The sequence below is a fragment of the Aquila chrysaetos genome, chromosome 4 (genome assembly GCF_900496995.4).
Source record: "Aquila chrysaetos chrysaetos chromosome 4, bAquChr1.4, whole genome shotgun sequence".
Lineage (NCBI taxonomy): Eukaryota > Metazoa > Chordata > Aves > Accipitriformes > Accipitridae > Aquila > Aquila chrysaetos.
This window is the reverse complement of record NC_044007.1, coordinates 72,548,610-72,572,428: the sequence shown is the minus strand read 5'-3', so window position 1 is coordinate 72,572,428 and position 23,819 is coordinate 72,548,610. Positions and strand designations below refer to the sequence as shown.

At 36.9% G+C, this 23,819-nt stretch overlaps 1 protein-coding gene across 3 annotated transcripts in view; it reads right to left on the bottom strand.

Moving 5' to 3' along the window:
* The window catches only part of TMEM245 (transmembrane protein 245), an 87,294-nt gene that overhangs the window by 50,948 nt on the left and 12,527 nt on the right, over positions 1-23,819 (bottom strand). The window contains exons 4-9 of one of the 3 annotated variants that reach the window (XM_030011085.2): positions 22,988-23,095; positions 18,594-18,680; positions 17,058-17,267; positions 11,731-11,900; positions 6,765-6,788; positions 205-309 (exon numbers count right to left, since the gene is read on the bottom strand). In XM_030011085.2, coding sequence (XP_029866945.1) covers positions 205-309; positions 6,765-6,788; positions 11,731-11,900; positions 17,058-17,267; positions 18,594-18,680; positions 22,988-23,095 — 704 coding nt within the window. The remainder of the gene's footprint in view (positions 1-204; positions 310-6,764; positions 6,789-11,730; positions 11,901-17,057; positions 17,268-18,593; positions 18,681-22,987; positions 23,096-23,819) is intronic. The other 2 variants (XM_030011083.2, XM_030011084.2) reach the window with 2 other exon arrangements.

Genomic DNA, 23,819 nt, shown 5'->3' with positions numbered 1-23,819 from the left:
CTCATATGTAAATAAACATATAAATGCAATATATAGATTATTATATATTAGAAGTCTTGGAATGGTAACATGTTCAACTACAGAGCATTTAGTTGCTTAATTTTTCAAAAAATTCTCTAAGCTACACAATTTTGCATAAATATCAGCAACTTTCATTCAGCATTTAAAATGAGCTCTATGATTACATTCCTTAGCACACTGTACCTTTGCAGTAAGGAGCAGGGCTAGCAGAAGGGTTCCTATCACTAGCAAAAATATTATGAAAATGCTGATTATTTTATCTAGCATTTTCTCCAACCACACGATCATCTGTACAGAAAAAAGAAAAAAAATCATAGCATATAAATCAATCTTTAATGAAAGCAATGCTATATACTATATGACAGTATTGTTAGCTTTATTTACAATCACAGTGCAAAATCAGGCTCTAATCAAACAGCATTTACGCCCAAGCTTGGAGATGAACAATTAACAAGCGATGTTAGCATGATTAAGGTCATGGTATGACATGTGATTTTGCAAACAACATTGACACATTACCACAAGACACAGCAAGCTCTCTGCAAAGCGAGCAGTAACTCAACATTTACTTACTAGACCTAAAGAAGCTAGCATTCATGTCGGCTATGAACCTAGAAATTTGTCTTTGTTTCTTGTCCTCCAGCAACTTGGAATCTTACAGATGCTATCTGCACAGGACCTGGAAGCTATCAAGGTATACTGCAAAGTACAACCATGACTTTCAAACTTCAATAGCTAGTAACCATCTAAATGACAAATGAGGTGTTCCTGCAAGTAACCAAACTTTTTCAAGCTGCTCATCACCTTCTGAACTGACTGGGCCTGGAGGTTTTCTACATTATTGAACATCAGGCCAATTATTCAGCACTGACTATTTCTATCCACTTCCAATCTTGAAAGGATGCTCAGCGTTAAACATGCATCAGCTAAACCTACTGATACAGGAAACAGGCATGTATGTTGTTCTGTCAGTTTATGGAAAGGCCCATTCTATATACGTCCACAAACAAATAGTGATACCAATTAGGATTAGAGAAATTCTGATAATGTCATTCCAAACAGTAAAACTGCTCAGCCACGCGACTATGCAGAGTGCTCTAGAACAGTGCAAGCTGAGCTTCGTCTCATACACAGATTGACTGTTTACATAAAAAACTGTGAAAGCCAATGCAAGTATGACCAAATACATTTTTCTAGCTTCTATGGTTCAAATACCAAGGCTATTTCTACTCCATCTGGCATTACTGCAGGAAAAAGCAGCAGCAGAAGGCCAGCTGTAAAATTTGTGCTTTAAGAAAACTGAAGTCAAAGCCAATATGCAGTAAAGGAAAGTATTTCCAAGTGAGTACAAGTTATATATTCAGTGACTAGGCCAGTAACTTTTTAGTTAGAGATCCTACAAAACTACTAATATGCCTGCTGATGGTTTACATTAGTTCTTTCTTCATTATTTAACCTATCCCTACATGTGAAACTGGGCCTGGAACAACTAAATTCTACAGACTGCTGTGTGATGATTGAATTGGTTAACGCTGAAGTTATAACTCCTATTTGAAAAAAAAAGTAAGGATTTTTTTTGGTGCTTAACCTGTAGCATCTGAGCAGTTCATGTACATTAAGCAATCATTTTTAAACTTCAAGTTCTTTTACAACCAGCTTCTTGTTTGATCTATATTAACGCAAGGATTGTATTCAGCATTTTAGGACTGTTGTTCAAAATGATGAAGAAAAGTGGAAGAAAGCAAAATCCTTTTAAAAGAAACAAGGTGTTGAGCCAACAAGTTTTTGTAACAAAATTTTTGTAACAAAATCTGCACGATACTATGACCTGCAGAAAGGAATTCAGAGAACCTGAAGGAATCTGCAAAATCTTTTGTCTTAGATATTTTTAACATTTTTCAGCACTGCTGAAATATTTCAGCCATCAGAAATGCCTTGCCAAGTGCTAGAGGGAGGTTACCTGACTGCCTGCAGCTTTCTGAAAAACTCTGAGTAGCCTCTACCTGGGGCTGTTACCTCTTTGGAAATAAGACTGAAAACAGGATTTGCTGTGCTCTTCCAAGCCTCAAATACATCTAAGGATTATGCAAGAGAAGCAAGAAATAAAAGTCCCTGTTTTAAAGGTCAGAAATAAAAAATATCACTGAAAAACACTGGATGGCCAGGGGATGGAAATTTTATAACATGGGCTTCAAAATAAAGCTATTAAAAATTAAAGCTGCCCTTGTTATTTCTTAGTTAACAAAGTTCAAACTAATTGCTATTTACTTTCTAACTTAGAGATAAAAGAAATCCGCTAGCTAGTCTTACATATAGCACCTTAATCAGACTCACTGAATCCAAGAGATTGGAGGTACTGTCAGAGATTTTTAAAAATGCTAGCCTCAATGACTACGTGAGTGGTATCCAATAGATGAAATCTCTGTGCATCTGAAGCTGGACGCTTTAGATGTTTCACCATGCTAGCAACTACTGGAAGATCAAGCTCCAAAAGATCAGGATGAGGACTCTCTCTGAACTGGAACGTGACGAACAGGGGATCTTTTCTTGACACTCCTTACTGTGGGTTAGAGTATGCCTACACTGCCACTGAGGTGCGGCTGCGGCACTTGTAAAGCCTGAATTACCCTTAATCTAGTTAGTAAAGTAATGGCAGCACTGATGTTGTACCAGTACAGGCAGCAGCCTCAGCCATGCAAGCCCACCTTGTGTTTATTTACTTGGGCAGGTAGCCCAAACAAGCTAGATGAAAGCCAGCTCTGGTATGCCTACAGGTACTGCAATTATATCTCTCACCACAGTCTTAAGGAGATCCAAGTTATACAACTGGTACACAGACATATCACAGGAGAAGACTGAATTGGATTGAGTATTGTAGAAATAAAAGCAGATTCACAGCATTCACGTAGGGCTATATTTACTCCTTCTCCTTTAATTTGCTTGCTATTAAACTTCCCTTCCTTTCTCTACATTTACCCACAATACTTCCTTAGGAAGCACTCACCTTTGCACACTCAGGCACACCCATAGCATAGGTGCTATGTTACTGCAGGTAAACTAGACTGTTAAATCCCTGTGTGCTTGTACTTACCACTGCATCAGGTCCAGACTTCATTCTTACCCCAACCCTGTCAGACCTCCCTTTACAACCTTCCTGTAAACCACTGGCATGCACGCAAAGACAAACATATATTGACTAAACACTAGTCATTAGCCAGAGATCATAAAGTTTTAAATTCACTTCCAAGCTTCTAATTTAAAGTTAGTCAACAGCAGGAAGCTGATGCTGCCACAACATACAAAATTACGCAACAAAAGGAAAGCCAGGCTCCTAAGCTACAGAAGGTCACACTTTTAAACCCAAACTGAAATGTTACTGATTTGTGATAGACTGTCCACAAAAACTATCCTTAATTGCCACAGTTTTGAAGGGAAAGGTATCAATTTTTTAAACTTTTTTTTTTAATTAACCTCCCTGTAAAAAAAAGTTTTTAAGATGAGATGCATTCTGTTAAAATGCTTCTCAATAATTTGCAAGTACTCCCTGCTTTCAACTTTTGGGTGATGATACAAACCACACTACACCCCGCTGTAGCAGAACTACAGTTCATGCTTAACAATCGGGAATCCTAGTATCTAGACAGGTTCTCCGTATTATGCAATATAATACATCATCCATGAATTAATATTTTCATGTTTCACACTGCATAGCTATCAGAACACTAGTTTTTCTGGTATGTTTTATTTACTGCATTGCCCACAGAGTGAAGCATGCCTACACATCTACTTCTTTTTCAATTAAATCTACATAAAATTATCAAAAGGACTATTTTTTTTTTCTTTAAACAGCTTCACTATCTATCAGGATTTTTTCCTTTCATTCCCTTTCATTCAGTTAATATCTGAGGCTATCACCTCATTAATATCATCTGATAAGAATAAGGGGAAGCCTGTAATCAGGAGACATCTCAGGGTTATGTTGAAATGAGTCAGACGAGAAGTTAGAAAAGACAGAGAATGGGCTATATGAGGTCTCAAGTCTACTTACACCAGTGTCCCACCAACAGCAACTGCAGAATTTAGCAATTCTTTCTAAAGACTCCTGCCACAGGCAACGTTATAAAGAACAAATCATGCTAGCCCAACTGAACCTATTCTGTATTTTGGGCTATATACCATGTTAAACTATGTGATTATATACTATTCTTGTTTGCCTCCTCCCCCCCAACAAAAAAAGTTTCAAGCAGCTCTGACAGACGCTCTCAGAACAGGAAGAAAAAAATAAGGTTTATCACTAGCAGCCATAATCAACCATCATTTCAAACTCTGCCATCTCTAGGTGGTGTATTTTTAGTTTCTTGGTGGATTATTAGAAATTTATCTTGGTGTTCTCACAAGTACTTCCCTTCAAAGACAGGCAAAAAAGAGAAAGGTGCAAAGGAAGCAACCTTTTAACTGCATCCAGTGTTCTATATTACAAATCTCCTCCTTTGCCTCTGGTAGAGTATGATTTTTTTTTTTTAAATGTAGTTATTAAAAACAAACAAACAAACAAAAAAACCCCCAACACAACAAAACAAACCCACAAGAACCTGATACGGTTTGCACAGTATTTTTTTGCCTTTTTTTTTTTAATCTTGATTATATTATTACAGCTTGCTCATGCACAGGAGTCAGCACTGCATGTAACACTATAGGACTTTCAGGATCTCTTCCTATGAAACTATAAAGTAAAACAGTATTTTTCAAAAATAGCTCCAAGGAAATAAAAAAAAAACCCCTCTGTTAAACTATATCCACAGGGTTTTGCCCAATAACACAAATCTCTAAACTAAAAATAAAATCCAGACATTTTAGAGTTGAAGGCAATTACAGTGAAATTTTTTTTGCAACCTATCAATATTAAGGAAAAAATTGATCTACACACATGAATTTTCAAACAAGCAAATGACAAACTCACAGCCAGAAAAAAAGTAGCTGAGACTAAACTTTCACCTATGGCTCACTGTACTCAGCTCTTCACCTTAAGTGTGCTAACAAACCAATACCTAATCAAAAAAATTTTATGAAGGGTTATGCTTGCACATATTTACTACTTATAAGTCACTCAAATAACACAAACGTTTCAAGGTCAAGAAATAAAAAAGTAATTTTAAAACATCCAAACTATGTTCGAGGGCAAAAGTACATTCAAAAATTCCCCTCTTAGTGGACAATTATAACTGAATCATAAAGCAAGCAACTCTACCCCCTTGTTCAGAAACACAGAAAGCCCCCCAGCATATGACCCTGAGTTCACTGATTAAATACTGAAGATCAAACTTTCTAACTTCATTATAGCTGCTCAGCCTGGACTATTACTACACGCAGCATTATTCCCCATCTGCCACCCACAGCAGATACCAGCTGTGCAGCCCCCTTTCATTGTTTACAAGAACCTTTTAGAGAGTTGTGCCAGTGCCCCCATGGCCTCCATGCTCTACTCTGTTCCGCTTGTTTTCAACAGCATCCAGAACGACAGTATTTTAGGTGTCTTTCACAACATGCAAGGCAGACCTATGGTTTCTACTGTAACAGCTACTGAATGGAAAGGATGGGTTGTTGTTTATAAAACCATAGTAACCATTCTGACTCTCCCACTAATACTGAAGTGGTACGTGAGGATAAGAGTTGCTGCTGGAAGAATAACCCATTTCCAGATATAGTATTTGATTTTTTTCCTATTTCACTTAATTACTTGGTTTTCATATATTTTATCACATACTAGATTTTCACCTTTAAAACTCGGAGGTCCTGCAGAAGTACACGTGCTACAGGCATCCCTCTCCAGCTCTGCGCTTGTCTGAAGCAATGACACTGCCAAAGTCCCAGAGAGATACCACTGCACTAAGGAGTTGTCCAGATTTCAGTCACACAAGGCAAAATGCGGACTGAATCAGTTTTAACTTCTCGAGATAACAGTTCCCCAAAGAACAATAGTTAACCCTAGTTGACTAAGATGAACCAAGGGAACTGAGGAGTACATTTCTTATAAAACACATCACACACTTTTAAAAGCCACACACATACACGCAAAATGAGTATTTTAGCTATACCAACTGCTTTAATTATATTTTGTAGATTTTTTTACTAGCCCTCACTTCCCTTAAGACTGTTGCTAGATTCAGCAGTTCTGAGATCGTGAGTATTCTCATTTCTCTCCTGCTGCACCAAATACCACTGAGTATACAGGCCAGTTTGACACTTCCAAAGTAAAAGATTAACAGCACTGACTGAAGCCAGTCAATGCGCTGTTTGCAAGCGCTTACGTTCATAGCTTTACAACTGTGCTTTGCCCTTACCACTCCCATGTTAATTCAGTTAACTAATGCTTTCTCTGAGCAGAGAACAGCTCTCCAGTCCGGGAGAGAACTGGTGGTGTTATGCATACAAGTGGGGACCAGGTAGAGATCAACTGTTCTTAAATAAAAGTGCCACTAAATCACCCTTGAAAGGCTAATGCAATATTCTGCTGTACAAAACATTTAACTATGTGCATTCATTTTAGAAGAAGACAAGAGATCAGGTAGAATTATATGACCTTCAGTAGCTTATATTAAGAGCTGGAAAAAAGACACTTGGGAGAGAAAAACTAAGAAGCAAGGCATGTTAAGGAGTGTTCATGCTGCGAAAAATAACCCCAACAAACCTCCCCAAAACCACAGAATCCATTAGTTGGAATCACAATTTTTCTGTTTCTTTACCTTCTTATTAAGCCAGTGCCACAGCTTGTCAGTGGCAGGGGGAAATGGAAGAAAAGGGAAAAAAAGACAAGAACACAGTGGAAAATTATTGAAAAATGCAGTAACAGAGAAGGAAAAAAAGCAACAAAAGGCAGGCAAAGTCATCCACAGAATGAAAATGAAATTGTTCCAGACACAAAGGTAAATTGCAATAGGAAGAAAAGATCATAACAACTTCTAATGCAAGAACCTAGATTTTACTATTAACATGCACTTTTTGAAACAAAGAGGGATATAGCAAATAAGAACAACTTTAATGATATTAACAGAGCTATCAGCATAATCTGGGCAATTCCAGTTTAATTATACTGAGAGCTAACATCTCAGATTTTAGGGCAGGACTTCTAAAAGCACTCAGAGAAGGGCACTTGACTGAAACACCAAAACTTAACATGAGATTCTTGTTTATTGCATTAATACTCCCATTCAGGCAGTTTCCTATGTATTTCAAAACACTCCTATTATGTCAACTACTGTTAAACAAATTTTGTATCTTTTTTTAGTACCACATTCATATTAAAACAGTCACATTCAATGGCACATCAAATATGTAATTAAATCTGATACACACACAACAGCAAATTGTAGATCAAATAAATGTATGGATTTCATATAATTTCATTGGTTGTGCAGAAGGTTCTTTGCACTTCTCAACAGTCAATTTCTCCTTTTGTAGTACAGTTATTTTTCCTTACTAATTCTCAATAGTGCTCAAGTACACCCATTTCAGGACCTAGTTTATGTAGGACTATACTCTTAATTCTAGCCATTAGTGATCAGTTAGCAGCATAATCACAACAGTGAAAAGCTTTAACGTTAAGATTCATCTATGTCAGAGGTTAAGATTAAGTAGGTGAAGTTTGTTTCTCCCTGAAAACAAGATCATTGAATGCTCAATAAATCCAGTGTTTTCACCAGTTGCCAGAAATTATATTAGCTCCCAATGAAAACAAAATGTAAGAATACTTCAAATTAAAAAAATCTCAGAATGTTAATTAAGTTACATCAGAAGCGAGAAACAGATTTACAAAGAAACATGAACATCACAAAACATGAAAATAAAATACGTCACAAAGCACCCACTTTTACTAGCTTTTAATACTCATGGAAAGAATCACGGTAATGGAAAGCAATGACAAAACTTCAAAAGCCTCAAACTGACACCATAGAATTTATTTCTATTTTACCTCTTCACCTATGGAATAATTTATCAGTGAAAAAAGGTAAAGTTGTTTACTGATTCAACAACATACTTCTGCCTTTAACTTTACTTCTGCATATTAAAACCCAGTATACATTAGGTTCATCCTGGAAAAAACATAGATCTCATGACTGTATTTCTCCACTTTGCAACTCCAATACAACAAAAGCTAGAGCTCTATTGTTAGCCTGAAATTTTAGCAGAATGTGAAAGGAAGTCTTTGGTATTTTTCTGTAATTTCAGCCTCCTGGAATTGGATGATAAATTTCATAACTAGGAAATAACATTCTATGTCAAAAATAACAATCATTTTTTTATAAGTGTTTAAGACAATATCTGGGAGGCTCTACCTGCCTACTATCTTACCAATACTGATGTTCCAGTAGTTCTACAAACGTAATCAATCCACATTTAAAAACAGACTACAGCTTATTTCTAATCTTCAAGTAATCCACAATTAATAAGGCAACAGCCACTTTTCCAGTATTTTACTGGAAAACTATTTATGCAAGATCTTACATGTCTATAGAAGTATTTCCTACAATAATATATGGACTGGTAGAGGTTCTGCCCGTTTTCTGTGCTTGCTTTAACTATGTGCTGAACTTGGTACCAGAAGAGCCAAACCTTGACTTTACCCAAAGTCCAAACAATCTATTACAGGCCTCCATACATAAAATTCTAGGACATTATACTGAGAAAAAGCATGTAATAACTCCATGATTCACTGAAGTCTACCAGAAAGCATGCACGCAAAGTACTAGCACATTCTAATTAATAAGTCTAGTGCATGCAGTTGAGCAACTGCCTGTGCTGAACTCCCTCACAAACTCTAACCAAAATAAAACTAGTCACCATATTAAAAGACAACAGTTTTCTTAAAAAAAAAAAAAAAAAAAAATTATCAGTGAAGCAAATTACTAGTTCTTGACTGCTGGTAAGAACATACATGATACCATACCTATTAAGTTTTATGATGACTTGATGGATGACAACAGAAACCTCCCTAATCTTCCTTCCAGGAAGTCTCCCATATCTGAACTGCTGCATCTGTTGGCTCCATGGGGCAAATGCACAACCAGGGACTAAAGAATACAGTAGGAACATCCTATTTGCATAGTCCATATTTAAAGCAGGCCTGCACATACAGGCACAGCTTGACCTACTGTTTATGAAGAAAATGAAAAGCAATGCCCTACTTTCTTTCCTCTTAATCAGAACTTCTCTTCAGTTCAAATTTGTCTGCATTTCCAGGATAACAAGAGGTTGATGAGCAGTGCGAAAGTAGAAGAGCAGTTCTTTTCTTACTGCTTTTATATAAGAAACAGACATAATCAGTAAAGCTCAAAGATTTGCATGCATGAGCAGTACTCTCTCATAATTTCTCACAATAGGTTATTTTCCAGACCATGTACACTAGCCTCCTAAACTCTGTTTGGGAGAAAAAGACATGCCACTCGTCTTCCTCATCCTCACTACCTTTTATTCAAAACTGGAACTATTTCCTAATCAGGCATAGCACTTTAGAAAGACCAAGTAGTACCACTAGATATTTGTGTGAAACTGACCTTGTCAATGGCTTCTTGTACCTACCTAAGAGCCCCAATACATCCTGATGCTGAGATTCAGCCTCCAAATAATTTGGTATACAAAACCCAAAACCAAACCAAACCAACAAAAATCACTAAGCAGCTTCAGCTCCCAGGAAAAGAAAGTATAAATAAAATATTTAAAAAGTAAACATCTCATTGCAAAGGAAATGATCCTTCAATCTTGGTTTCTCACACACACACAGAAAAGGTATGCTGTAACAATTCACTCTGTGAGCTTCTATTTTGTGTTTGCATATTTTTACTTCCTCTTCAACAGTGCCTACTGCAGCCAAAATGATTGGTAATCCAACTTAAATGCAGCTCATTCATCCTTTCTAAAAAAACTTGCAGGGATGTCAATTTCATTCCTCGCCTTTCCCTGTCTCCACAAAAAATACAATTGCCAATATCCTATGGCATTGCTTCCCAAGTTCTCAGAGGTGCATCCATGATCCTACAATGCACAGAATAAGCACATCCAGTAGAACTTCAAAGATATGAAAGCATTAGTGTGATAAGCATTGGAAGACCACATATAATTCCAGCCACCCACGATAAAGCCAGGTGAACTGTAATTAGAATAGCCACAAACAAGGACAACAGAATCATGCAGAGTATCAAATGTCCTTCTTATAATGGCTAGAAGAGCTTGAATTGCTTTAATACACACAGCACAGACTCAGAAGGAATATGACTGCCATCTAAAAAACGGTGGGGAGAGGGGAGACGGAGAAATGAGTTGCGCCAACACTGTGCTTTTGCTTAGACAAGAACAACATGTATATAAACTGACCTTCAATACATTTAAGCTGAAGAGTGGGAAGTTCTGCTGCACATTACGACAAAAGCCCTACCTTCTTTAAGGAGAAAAGACTTAGTGGAATTAGGAAGGATACTATATCATATAGTTATGCAATACAAGGATACTAAACTTGGCAACTCATGAAATACAATACATACGATATTGTGTCTGGAGAGTCTTCTTACTTACAAAACAAAAGCTTTTAAGGAAAAGCTTTGTATAATGTAAGCTTTTATGCTAAGACGTTAATACTTTCCACTACCTTTGGAAACCCCCTTTATCTTGTTCATAATTGTATTCTGAAAGGCTTTTCCTTTTTCAGATTCTTCCTCAATGAATCCTGTGAAACCGTTACTTATTTCCTACAGCCATTTTAATGCTTTTGTTGACCTTTTGATATCCATTTACCCATGAGATCTGGCTTAAGCTCTTCCTTTTCCTGTAGGAATTCAGAGCTCTAACTGCAGACAGATCTACCAAGGTAGAGATGCTCTGACAAGTGTACTTACAGGGTTCAGCTCTTCAGTTACAGAAACTCTGAGGTAACGGCTTTTTCTGAAGCAGAGAATACTTCAACAACACAGTTACAGAAAGCACACTCTTACACACTGGCATAGATTATTTTGTTTGTAATAGCTATCAGGTTAAGTCAAAACTTACAATTCTGAATGGAGGAGCCTTCAAAAATTTTATGGAGCTTTCCAACTCTGCAATTTGCAATGCAAATGTGGGCACATTTTGAGTGGGGGAGAAGGGAGGGGGGCACAGAAGCCTTATTCTATGACACTTCCCAAATACCTTCTCTCACACATATTTTCTCTAACAGAGGGAAGCCTCCCTTATGTACCACCACGCCACTGTGTTCAACAACTATACTTCCACACAGTATAAACAAATGTGTTCAAACTAGCTCAGGCCCTACTTAGAGAGTAAAACAGGTTGCTTTTTAAATTAAGTTTTCTCAACAGAAGTAGGAATGTCTCAACCTTCAGATTAAAGCTCATTAACTTCAAAATCTTTGTAATCAGGTGACTGAATCACAAGAAGTTTGCCTTACTCAGAGAAGGAATCTTCTGAAGCTAACTCAACATTTAAGAAGTGACTTCTGTCAAGCTTTGCATGTAATCGTTTAACGAAGTTTAAATGTGTACTTAAGTGTGAATAGTGACAGAAGAGACATGGTTTAAAATACACCATAAAACAGATACAGTTTTACATGAGAGACATGTCCATTAGTGACAGACATTTATTTTAGAATTAAAGCATCTCAGCATACAGTGAATGGAGAATAAAACAAACTTTCAGGTTTCTTAAGGAAATAAGTAGGAATACCTTACTGTCAAGCTTTAGCATGACTCTTCCGAGCCCTCTGATGGGCCTTGGAGCAAGAGCTTCCTGACGTTCCTTCACAAAATTTTCAACAAGTTGCCACCAACTTTTGCAATGGTTTGCCACGAAGTTCAAAACTCCAAAATGAACCACGAGTTTTTTAAGTGCCCAAACTGTAACCACAAGAAGGAAATCAAGTGTTAAAGGCTTCAGAGGAGCACGACAAGACTACACATCTATTCCATTCTGAAAGACCTACGAAAAAGAAAGAAAAAGATCCTTGAGTTTTATTTCCCATTAGAAACTCCTTTCAGAACTTTCAAGTGGTTTTAGTACTAATCTCCTCATCTGCTTTACAGCCGTGCTCATACGGAATTTAGATGGCAGCAGAAGAAAGGTGCCTGCGTACTGCTCGATTATGCAGCTAACAGACTTGAGCAAGGCATGGGATAAGCAGGTGCCATTCCGTGATTCCAGTACAGTGGATTTATCACATCTTCACACACACACACCCCACTCCAGACAACTACACATAAAATACTACATTCAGAACTTAACAGCATGTTACACATAAAAGAAAATTTTCAGCCTCAATCTTCGGTTTTAGGCCTTCAATACCATTAAAGCTGTATCTTTCCTTTAAGGACTGACAGCAGATCATGCATAATTTCACAGTAAAGAAGTGTTCATTTAAACCTTCAACTGAAATATAACTACTGATTAATTTTGCCTTTAAACATCAAAAACACTATTTTCAGATCAGCTTTTTATCTTGGCTTGAAAATGATCACACAAAGCTTCACAAAAATCCATACTGATCTTCAAAAACAGACAAGAGAAGAACTATTTACAACTTTTTTTTCCCAACAAAGGCAGCATTTTGCTACCACAAACAGCTTTTCTTTAACACTCCTAACATATATCCACTGTAAAATAAAGGGCTTCTTAACAACACTAGAAATGTCCAGCATTACAGTTACAGAACTAAAACCTCATGTCCATTTACTTGCCATGAAATAAAGCCCAGAGACTTTTGCATAAGGCTTATTGTTCCAATCCTGCAATGGCACTGCTCTCCCTCACTGAGTATACATGCAAAACTTGTGAATCATCACAATCAGGCATGTAAAAGCAAAAAAGCATGATACATATGAAACTTTCCTTCGAAACTATTAGACCTTTAATAGTCATGAAATATTTGCCATACTCCTTTTTTATTCAACAAGATGTTACACCACTCAAATTTCCTATCTTATCACTGAAAAAAAGAAAAGCGAGTTATCTTCCAAAGCCACCAGCAAATTTAACATCAGAACAGAGAAGTTAATTAATTCATGCTATAAACAAAGATTTCTATTACAACTGACTTTACTGGAGTATTGATGCAAACATACCAGTCACAAAAACATCATTACAAGATACATCAACTTAAAGGATCATAATTATTATATGCAGCAGTAACAGACCAGGAGATCTCGCAACCCAGTCCTGCCATGACCTACTGATACACAAATCTCTAAACAAAACTATACTGCATCCCCATACTGAAAACTATGGTTCTAAAGGAAAACAAAACAAAACTATTAGCAACAGAAACACATAATTCTCCTAATTTCTCCCTAATTTTTTTAAACCAGAATTCAGTAACAGTGAACGTCACATGTAGATCAAAAACTAGTCAGTGTTAAAAATTCTACTTACACAGTAAAATAACTTTCTGTGAAAACACTAGCAGCACTCACTCCTCTAATTATATCGTATTCCTCTAATTATATCGTATTTCTAGCAACATTTGATACTGAATTCCCCATCATTACATTCGTGTGTACTTTTAATAAAGCTTTTTTTTATTATGAAGGACATTCTCCAAACTAGATTCATTACTTACTGCCATACATCAACACCACAGTAATTCCCTCGTCCTCAAAAATTCACATCATGCTTCTACTTGGAAATGTGTAAAATGACATATATAGCTGAAAAGGTTAACTTTTAATATCCACAGGGCACTTCTCAAAGTTCCAGAAGAGCCTATTGTCTGTAAGCCACTCGTGTAATAGTTTACATTCTTGTTCGTGGAAACCTCAACTCAACAATTTGCTGACACTTGGTTTACTTACCCTCTGGCACCACCATGTGGCAAACATGGGATTTATTCTCTTGAAGAAATAGAATGATCTCATATCTTTCTACTAAAGATCACGTGGCAAACATATACAAAAAAGGAGAAAATACAGTGCGAATCCAGCACCTAACTTGCAGGTTCAAGTTTTGTATGATGAAATGCAACTCACGGTCAATACACAAACTGCTGCTCGGCAAAACATTGCAAGTTTGCATTTTACAAGGTGAACACCATACCTGAAATGGCATTTTAACCTTCTGCTATATTTAAAAATAACTGTTTAAATATTATCTTCTAAAATAACTGAGTGTGCACTCATTGCAAAGGTGATGCCAGGAGGTGCTGCAGTCAATCACATGGCTGTAATTGTATTAGGTTAAGAAGAGGCAAGAGAGAAAAAGCTAAAGGAGGGCTGTTATTAGAAAGATGTGAGCAGGAGAAAGGCTGCATAATAAGAAATTCCAAACAACTCCAGGAAGCAGAAAGCGACCTGAAGACAAAAATAGAACTAAAAAAAAAAAAGATGCAACAGAACGAGCAAGGAAGTAAATGAAAGATCTTAAAAAGACAATAACAGGATTCCCAAGCTCACATCACTGAACAAAATGCTACAAGTGTTCCACAACCTGGCTTATTGCTTAGCTTTCGAATTCAAAAGCCATTTTTTCATTTTATGGTATGATCACAGTATAGTTTTTCCACCTTCTACATTAAACAATTTTAAAAGAGCATCTCATTCCACCAAAGTACAAATGCATTCAAGGAAAAATGTTAATGGTACCAACAAACTTCTCATAATCTAAATGCTTCTTCATGTAAGTCCTGTCTACCACTACAAGGAACTCTGGTGAAATTAACACCTTCCTATTTAAGGTTTTAGGGGTGGGGTTTTTTGTTTGTTTTTTTGTTGTTTGTTTGGGTTTTTTTAACATACTAGAAGCATTCGCCTTAGGTCTCAGAAGTGCTTAAAGTTGCAAGGAAACTTGCTTTATAAGTCTTCCTATTTTCCACTACTAAATATTTTTAATACCATCTCTCTTTTAACAATCCAGGTTCACTGACCTTCTGACACTTAACGTGATCCACTGTTCTAAATTTGGCTCTGTTCATCATTACACTGCCTTTTCATAATATTTTTGTGGTGATCTAGTTATATTCAGTTATATGCCCAGAAAAAGTACTTAACGGCCCCGTGTCACTGCTAAGGCAACAGGTCACAAATATTCTCAAAATTGATTTCTATTTTGGCATGAGTTTATTGTTCAGGTAGTTAGTTTAGACCTAGTCACTGGCAGCAGGAGTATTCATCCATTTCAGTTATAGATGTGCACTTTAATCCAGATTTGTCTGGCTCAAGCTTAAAACCAGTCGTTGTCTGCCTAACTGCAAAACTATTGCACCCATTTTTCCTCCCACCCAAGTAGGTGTTTCTAAACAAGTGGTTAAGTCATTCCTTCACTTTTCAATAAATTAAGCCATGTAAGCTCTGCTTCTCGTAAGTGTAAAATTTATTTTCTAATCCCTTTATCATTTTTATGATGCATTTATGAGCTACATCCAACCTGCCATCACCATTTCCCAAGATGCCCCCACACGAGAACTGGGCAGTTTCTTCCACAGCAACTACACTGGGATGAAAAAAAAACAAACCTGTCTCCTTTTACCCTGTATTCACCACTTATACGACTAACAATCGCATTACCCTTTAGCTGCTGCTACAGCGTCACAGTCAAACATGCAGCTGTTCCTTTTGCCGTGCCTCTCAGTGTTCAGAGCCCCTCGAACCCGTAAGCATGGCCCCACAGTCATGACTTCCAGATGCAGAACTGGACGGTTTATAAAGGCTTTGCGTATTGGGTGTAAACGGCACGGTTTTGGTACCAGGGTGGCCACTGGGGTGGCCTCCATGGGGAAAGACCACAGGCTACCCTGTGCCAGACAGTCAGTTCCAGCTGGCTCCACAGCTGACCCACCACAGGCCAAAGCTGACCCCTTAAGGCATGGCGGCGGTACCTCTGTGAAAATATATTGAAGAAAGGTCAGAAAACACTAGAGAGGGAGAAGAGGAGGGAACACCGAGAGAACAAGTGAACAGAAAGGAAGATGGAATGGAGGGATGAACAGAGGGAATAAAAATGCCAGGGGAGAAGTGGTGCTCCATGGTGGAGCAGGAGTACCATTCAGGGTGACCACAGCCTGTGGAGAACCCACGCCAGAGCAGTTACACCTCTTGACGGGACTGTGGCCTAGGGACGAGGAGATGCCTGAGCCGGTACCTCCCCAAAGGGACTGCAGCTCATGGGTGAGCCCTCACTGGAAAAGAAGAAAAGAGCGAGTGGCTCTGTGGGTACTTGGCCACTAGCTGGGGCCAATCCACCACGCTCGGTAAAAGGGAAAATAGCTACCTTTAAGTGTTAGATACACGAAAAAATGCTGACAATTTGTGTTTTAACTGAAGTTCAGAGAAAACCCAAGCAAATTAGGAAACTCACTTTGCTTACAGGAGGGGAACGGGAGAAAATGCCTTCAGATTCTTAGTTACTTCCCATCTTCCCTTTTCACCCCCCCAAAAGAGTATTGGAAAAAGCGGCATTCAGTTTTAAAATAACCTCTTTACATAGCTATCATAACTACTCCATTCTTGCTTGATATACAAGAGAACAGATGCATGTAGATGTGAAGTAACAAAGCTAATTAACCTCAGAGCTAAAATTAGAATCAAATTTATCTTGCGACTTGTCCACAGAGCTTAGCAACCCACTTTTAATGGAAATTAAAAGCTAGCATGAGCTGTACTTCAGTACTGAATAACAGCTAAAATATTCTCTATCTATAGGTGCAAAAACGTGAAAGACAACACATCAAGAGGAAGAAAACCAAAGTACTCTAAACCAAAACTATTCTTACAAGGAAAGGTATGGCACTAAACTATTCCAGGTAACTACAATAGTCAACAGGCAAAGCAATTTTACAGAGTTGTCCACTACATGATAACAGGCAGTGCACATCAATCTTCCTATTTGAAGCTACAATTCATCAAGAACATTATTATGTTATTGATGTTCTTAAGAAAAAAAAAATTGAAAAAGTTTTAAATTAAAACTCATACAAGCCTGCAAGCCTTTCCTTCTATTTTATTTAACACAAAGCCTAAGGCTATCCAAAGTCATCATTTAACGTATATTTCTAATAACTGGAATATTACCTGCAAAAGGCACCGGCAATAGCTGCACAATCCAGAAATTTAGCCAGATCTGGACAATGACAATGGCCCACACTAGTGTAACAAAGTAAATATCACTAGTTTTCTTTTTTCTAAGAAAAGATCCAATCTCAGGTCTTTGTCTGCTCCCAGAAGAGGATGAAGAGGAGAAAGATGATGAAGCATGTGGAGGCTGATCACCTTCTGTTGCTCCTAAAACAAACAAATGCAAACAAAGAAGTGGAAATTATCACATTAACGTTCACCACAACAGAATATGCTCCCTAGTCCCAAATTAACCTTTTTTTTGTTGAGTTTTGCTTGGGTTTTTTGTTTTTGTTTTTTTTAATTTCTCTAAAAGACAGAGACAGCCTTGGCACTGATCTGAATTTTGAAAAGATAGAACAGGGCTGTGTAAGCTCTCCCCCATCATGCAACACCATGCCAAGCAGTGCCAGGAGGAGAGAAGAAAAGATGCTACGGCCTCTAAGAGGCCTTCTGTCACTGCAGGTAAGTTACAAGCCAAATATATTTTACCAAATAACTGTAAAACCCTGAAAAACACAAAGTGTAACTAACTTCTAAAAAAAAATCTAAAGTCTTAAAAGAAATCTTTGATTTCTCTTTACTTAAGTACTCAAAAAGAAATCTTAGATTTGATCAAAGCTCTTTTAAACCAAACAAAAAAACACAGCATACATTGAAGAGGAAGCTTGTATCTTAAAAATTTCTTACTACGCTTTTTCTGTTCCTGAACACTCGCATTACAAACATAGCACTCACACTGTGATCCTAAATTACTTGCTTGTGTAACATATTGTAACAAGAGCAAACATAAATCAGTGGGTAACAAACGTTGATCATTCTCTCAGTCTAAGTTAGTAAACATGAAATTCAATTTAAAAATGTGAACTGATGTGTTAAAGGCACTTACAAATAAACAGTAAATAGTCATTACAGGCAAAAATATGTCCATATTAAAATTCTTGTTTAGAGAACATAGTAATTTATTTTATTAACTTATTCAACTTTTGAGTTGGTACATCTGCCTAGTATCAGACTAGCATGGATGACACCAAATCCATTTTCAGTCACTGTTATGTAGTAGAATCTCTTCCTGAGAACACCAGTACTAACTTTTACTGAGGCCTCATGCTGATGGCGAAATGCACACACTTCCCACACACCATTATTTGAGAAAAATTTGCAGCCATGGTGGAAGAATGCACACACAAGAAAACCTGAAAAGTTACTCTATGCTGAAGAATAAAAAGCAGTATGTTATGCTGGTGCATACTGCAGCAGGTAAGTAACGAACACAACTCCCTTCACTTGACTTGTGTCACATCAGCACCAATTACTTTCCTCCCACGTAGAAAAACTGCTGTAAAAACTGTATTACAATATACTACAATGCGTATCAGTCAAACAACTCATGTTCCACACATGCAGTTTCAGCTGCAATGTGTCACTAAAGCCATTCTTAGCCTGAAGCATGACAGCTAGAATGTACAAAAAGACAAGACGGATTTGTCATACGTGTACAGTAGTGGTAAGTGACAAATTCTGCAGCCTCACACACTGGATGAACGGTCTTCTTTTGCCGTAGAAATCTGCACTGGTGTTCTACAAGTAAGGGGAACTCTTTTTAGAGCTTATAAACACTTCCCCACCACACTAATACAATAAGGCAGATCTACTGATTCTCCCAACTGATAGACACTGGGACAATGCGAGAAACATCAGCTGGTTGCTGGTAACATATTTGGTGGAACTTCAGAATATTCCCAAAGGAATTACAGCATGCAAACTGAAAGAAGGAACTCTGCAAGCAGCTAAACACAGCCCAAGCTTCCGGTGGAGTGCTTTTTGGCAAATCAGTTCATGGCTCAAAGGGATGAAGGCCAGCCCCATGATACACAAACTACACTTCAGAGAAAAAGACACAAGTTAATTTTTCATAAGGGGAGAGAAAGTTACCTGTGAACAGAAGCTTTCCTAAAAAGACAAAGTGTTTTAGTCGTAAGAAATATAGGGTCTATCATTCCCCTGTACTTCTCAGCCTATTTTTAATGAAGCAGAAGAGCACTAATAGAAACAAATGGATCCAGCTTACGATGTGCTAAAGGAACACAAATTTCAAAGCAGTATATGCATAATTGAGAATTCTCCCCTATCAATTCAACTTACTCAACACTTTTCTTTTTGCCTTTTTTTCCTCCAAAATTAATATAATAAACATAAGAAGTAACATGACAAGCAGCAGAAACTCAAATATTTATTAAAGGGAAGGAAGTGCTAAAAGTCAAAATAGAAAAACCAAAGGCATTTAATATGCTGAAGTCTATGCCTCAAGATAAAATTATCCGACACTTTTTGCCCCCAAAGCCCTTAGTAGAGTCACTTTTATGAAAGAAAAAAGAATATTCCTTCTTTTGGTAACGAAAAATTTGATCAACATATTTTTGCAATGAAGAAAACCTTAATTAAATAACAGCAACAGTAATGTTAAGAGTAGTACAAATTAGACCGCCTCGTTCTCTTACAGTTTTCCTATTAACTTAAGCAGACTGTACGTAGAATGCAAAGCACAGATGGGAAAGAGCTGACAAGGAAAAAAAAGAATAATAAAAAAAAACAAAACAGGAAAAAAAAATTAAAACCCCTAGGGGATTCCAAGACGAGAAAGCTTTTTCACAATGCAGTTCTGCACCACTTTAAGCCAAACTAAATTGGCATTGCCAACGACCCAGTATTCTCCCCATGCCAAAAAACACACAGACTCCTTAGCATCAGAATTGCCATTCAGATGACTGTAGCGTAAGTCAGTTCACGAAGCTGATCCACTCAAAAAACCCACCAAACTTTGCAAATGAAAAAAAATCACATTTTGTTGGCAAGATATGCTCTGCAAACCAAGGCATGAGTGCCTTGTCAACACAAATAGGAAAAAAAGGACTATCAGAATAAAGGACTATCAGAATACCGATGTAGAGCAACTTCAAGTTCTGTAAAGCCCCACTTAGTGTGCTTCATGATATTTTTAGAGATGAAATGTGAAAAACACCCTTCTATCTTCCAACTAATGAACGTATCACAGTCTTTCCCAACCGGTTAACATAATATCCAGTAAAGAATTCTAGCAAAATCAGAATGTATGGTATTTATTTGAATACAATAAAAACAACAAAAAAAGTCAGTTTTCCAGGCTGTCTTAAGACATGTTCTTTTCTTTACACAATAAGTTCTCTGTCAAGTCAACTTCTTGCTGCCATAGTGTTTTGAATTATTCTCCTCCCATTCCTTAAATAAAAGGAAAAGGAACAGCAGCATACAGAAAGGCAAGTATCTGTATCTCTATGGAGCAGGGTATCAGAATAAAATCTTCAGTTAGATGAAACAGTGATTTTATTACCATTAATGAAAAAGTATTTCAGAACAACAGGATGAAGGTACCCCTTCATGAATAACCACATTTTTCTGTAATTACAAAAGAAAAAGGTTTTGGTTTTTTTTTAAGAAAACAAAGAAGGAGGGAGGGAGGATAAGACGCATGACTACATTTAAGGATTTCAGTATCTATCATATTCAAAGCCAACGCGACAATAGAATCTTGCCTACAAGGCAGCTAACAAAATACTGCAGTGGTATTTGCTGCTTAAGTTGCGGACTTCTCATTTGCTGTATACTCTGGAAATTCTTGGGGCACCAGGAAGGACAAGAAGTCAGACCACCTTCACTGCTATCATTAAATTCCTCACCCCAACCCTAAATACTGGTATTCAACAACAAAATAAGGAAAAACATGAGTGGTCAGAAAAAACTGTAAAATCAATACAGCTTATTTCCCCTTCTGTTTTTTTCATGAACAAATTTAAGCATAAGGAGAACAGTAAAAACATGAAGCATTGATTGGTCTATAATTGATTTAATACAGTATAAGCATTGTTATTGCTACTAGCAATTAATCAACCTTGACAACCACTGACATATTTAGACTAGATATGAGGAAGATCTCCTCCTGCAGTCTGCTATCCACCTGGCTGAAGATGCAAAACCTTTCAAAATCTTAAACTTCTCATAAAATAGTTGTGTGTTACATTACAAGTTCCAAAGCAAGATAACAGAACATCTAAAAATCACTGGAGAGGAAAAACAAAAGAGTTGCAGTTTCTTAACCCTGCAGGTAAAACCTGTTGCTGTACAAGAATAATGTTTCATCACCATTCACACAGAAGATCCAAACCAAAGATGACCAAAAGGATGCTTAACACGTGTCACAGACTATAATGCTAACTCCCAACAGATTGTTCGAAAATTATCTGAACTACTGTTAGGAGTCAACAGGAAACTCCATATTTGTTCTTTTCCTGCTGTGAAGGAAAACAACAGAATTTGCAAGACAAAAAAACGTCTGGTTAACTGTCTCAAGAAAATAAGTCAAAAAACATTCACTATAAAAAGACATCTTTATAAAACCGCTGTAGGTGGGTTTTTTTGGCCATGAGAGGTTACAACTTGAAAACAGAAAAAAACCCTGTCTTAAAGAAGAGAAAAAAATTAAAACTGTTGTGCAAGTGGAAAAAAAAAAACCCACAACACAAGCAACAAACAAGAACACAGCCACTTACATAGCACATTTGTGGGAGACTGTTGCTTGACTGGGTGTTCAAAAATCCAGCTAAAAAAAAAAAAAATCTCATTTCCAAAATTAAAGATTAGAGACAGTAATACAAGAGAACTGTTACAATGATGCTCCATTCTCAAATTTCAGGACATATGTCCATAGGGTTCTATATTTATTTTGATGATAGTCATGTAAAATATAGAAACAAAGATAAGAAAAGAGTAAGTTGCCTAAAGCTGCCCTTTTTAAATTTAAAATTAAGCATATTTTCAAGTACAGCCTACACTGACATATTTAAAATTAGGAAGTGTTTACACTTCATCAAAAGATTTCTGAAGATCTTGTTCTACACCATTTCACCTAGTGGCTGAAATAACTCTTTAGTTTCATGAATGGTAACCTTTAGACAGAAGGTTTTAATGTCAGATGCTCAAAGCATTCTCTCCTGCACAATCACTATGTTTCCTCCTCTGGAGCATGATTTACACATTACAGACAATATTAAGAACATACTATCTTGAAGAAGACAACTCTTAGATACAGCCAATTTTAAAATGAAGTTTTGGAAGTTCACATTCTGTCAAGTTGAATGACCTGTTTTGTCTCCTTGCAGGAAATGGATGAAACCTTTCCATTTCCAGAGATCTCCGTAATAGCTTATTTTTCTAGTATCGCATTCCATCAAAGGCCTACCTGGAAAAATGATGGTAAAGTTCAAAACCAGTGATGGACATCTAAAAGACTTGCAAAGAAGGTGTTTAAGCCATTACTTACAGGTTTCTAGTTGTGTTATTGTAAGTGAAAGTATCATGACTCAAGCTACAATGTCAAGTAAACTCACTACAGGAAAGACTTTGAGCATGCCATAGCTAAACAGAGAACAAAGGTTTTTTTGTCACTGTGATGTATACAAAAATTATTCCAGTCTATCTGTACCTGGTCCAGAAATCCAGTTTTATCTTGTAACTGCCAACAAATCAAAAGAAGGCTAGGGAAAATAAAAAAATTAATAATAAAGAATAGAAAAAAGCCATACCCTCATTCTGGGGGAAAAAAAAAATTATTCTAGTCAGGCCATCTAAACGTACAGAAAGCCATGTAAACTATAATTTAAAAGACAGCTTTTATATTATTGTCTTGTTAACATCTTTAAAAACAGATAAACCTGTTTCATGAGGTAAGTATAAATGTGATATTTTGGACAGAATGAAGAGGATAGGGACTATTTTGAAATTTGTTCTTAATTCTCTCCAATTTCATGCCTTTAAAGCAAATTCAAATGTTTTCTTACAGAGTATTCAGTCACCTGAGGGTTGTGAGGAACGTTCATTATTGGACTCATCTTCTGTCATTGAAATTGCCATGGCAATTGTTGAAGCAGCAATGGAAATCATCTGACCAGGAAGCTCTGCCCCTGTAAAATACATATGTGTATGTAAATAAAAAAAAGCTTAAGTCTTAAAATGTTTTATTTGTTGCTTGATAGCCACGGATGCTGTCAAGCAACAGAAAATATATGGATAGACACTGTTAGTTTTTAATATGTATTATATGTAGTCAATACAATCAAACAGGAACAACTGCTATTAATTTTAGTGTTACAATACACCTGGAGCCAAAACACAAAACCAGTTATTTGCTTAGCATTTTCCTTGCTAATGAACTGTCACTGACCAAGTCACTCGCAGCTGCTGGCAGTTTGATTAATCTAAAAATCTCTATACCAGATAATCAATTTTACTAACCAAGATTATGACGACTTTCAAGAAAACTAAACCAGCAAGACAGGAAAAAAGTTTCCCCAAATAATCATACAGCTAGTACTAGAAAAGAACACCTGACATTTGATTTTGTGCAAAATTGACTCGCAACAGGCAGAACCGATTTTCCTCAAAGTCTGAACACAAACCATAGTTTTAAGAAACTGGTATTTTAAAAATGAATGACTTGCTGGATGGAGTTGTCTCAGTTTCTCTCATGCTGAGCATTATAGGGGCTACTAAACCCAAAATGCTCATTTCTTTCAAAATTAGCCTCAGATTTCAAATTTCCTGGGCTTGCTTTATGCTTGAAACTACACACAGGTTTCTGTAAACTTAAGCAATCGGGCTTGATAATGAGAGTCACTACTTTGCTAT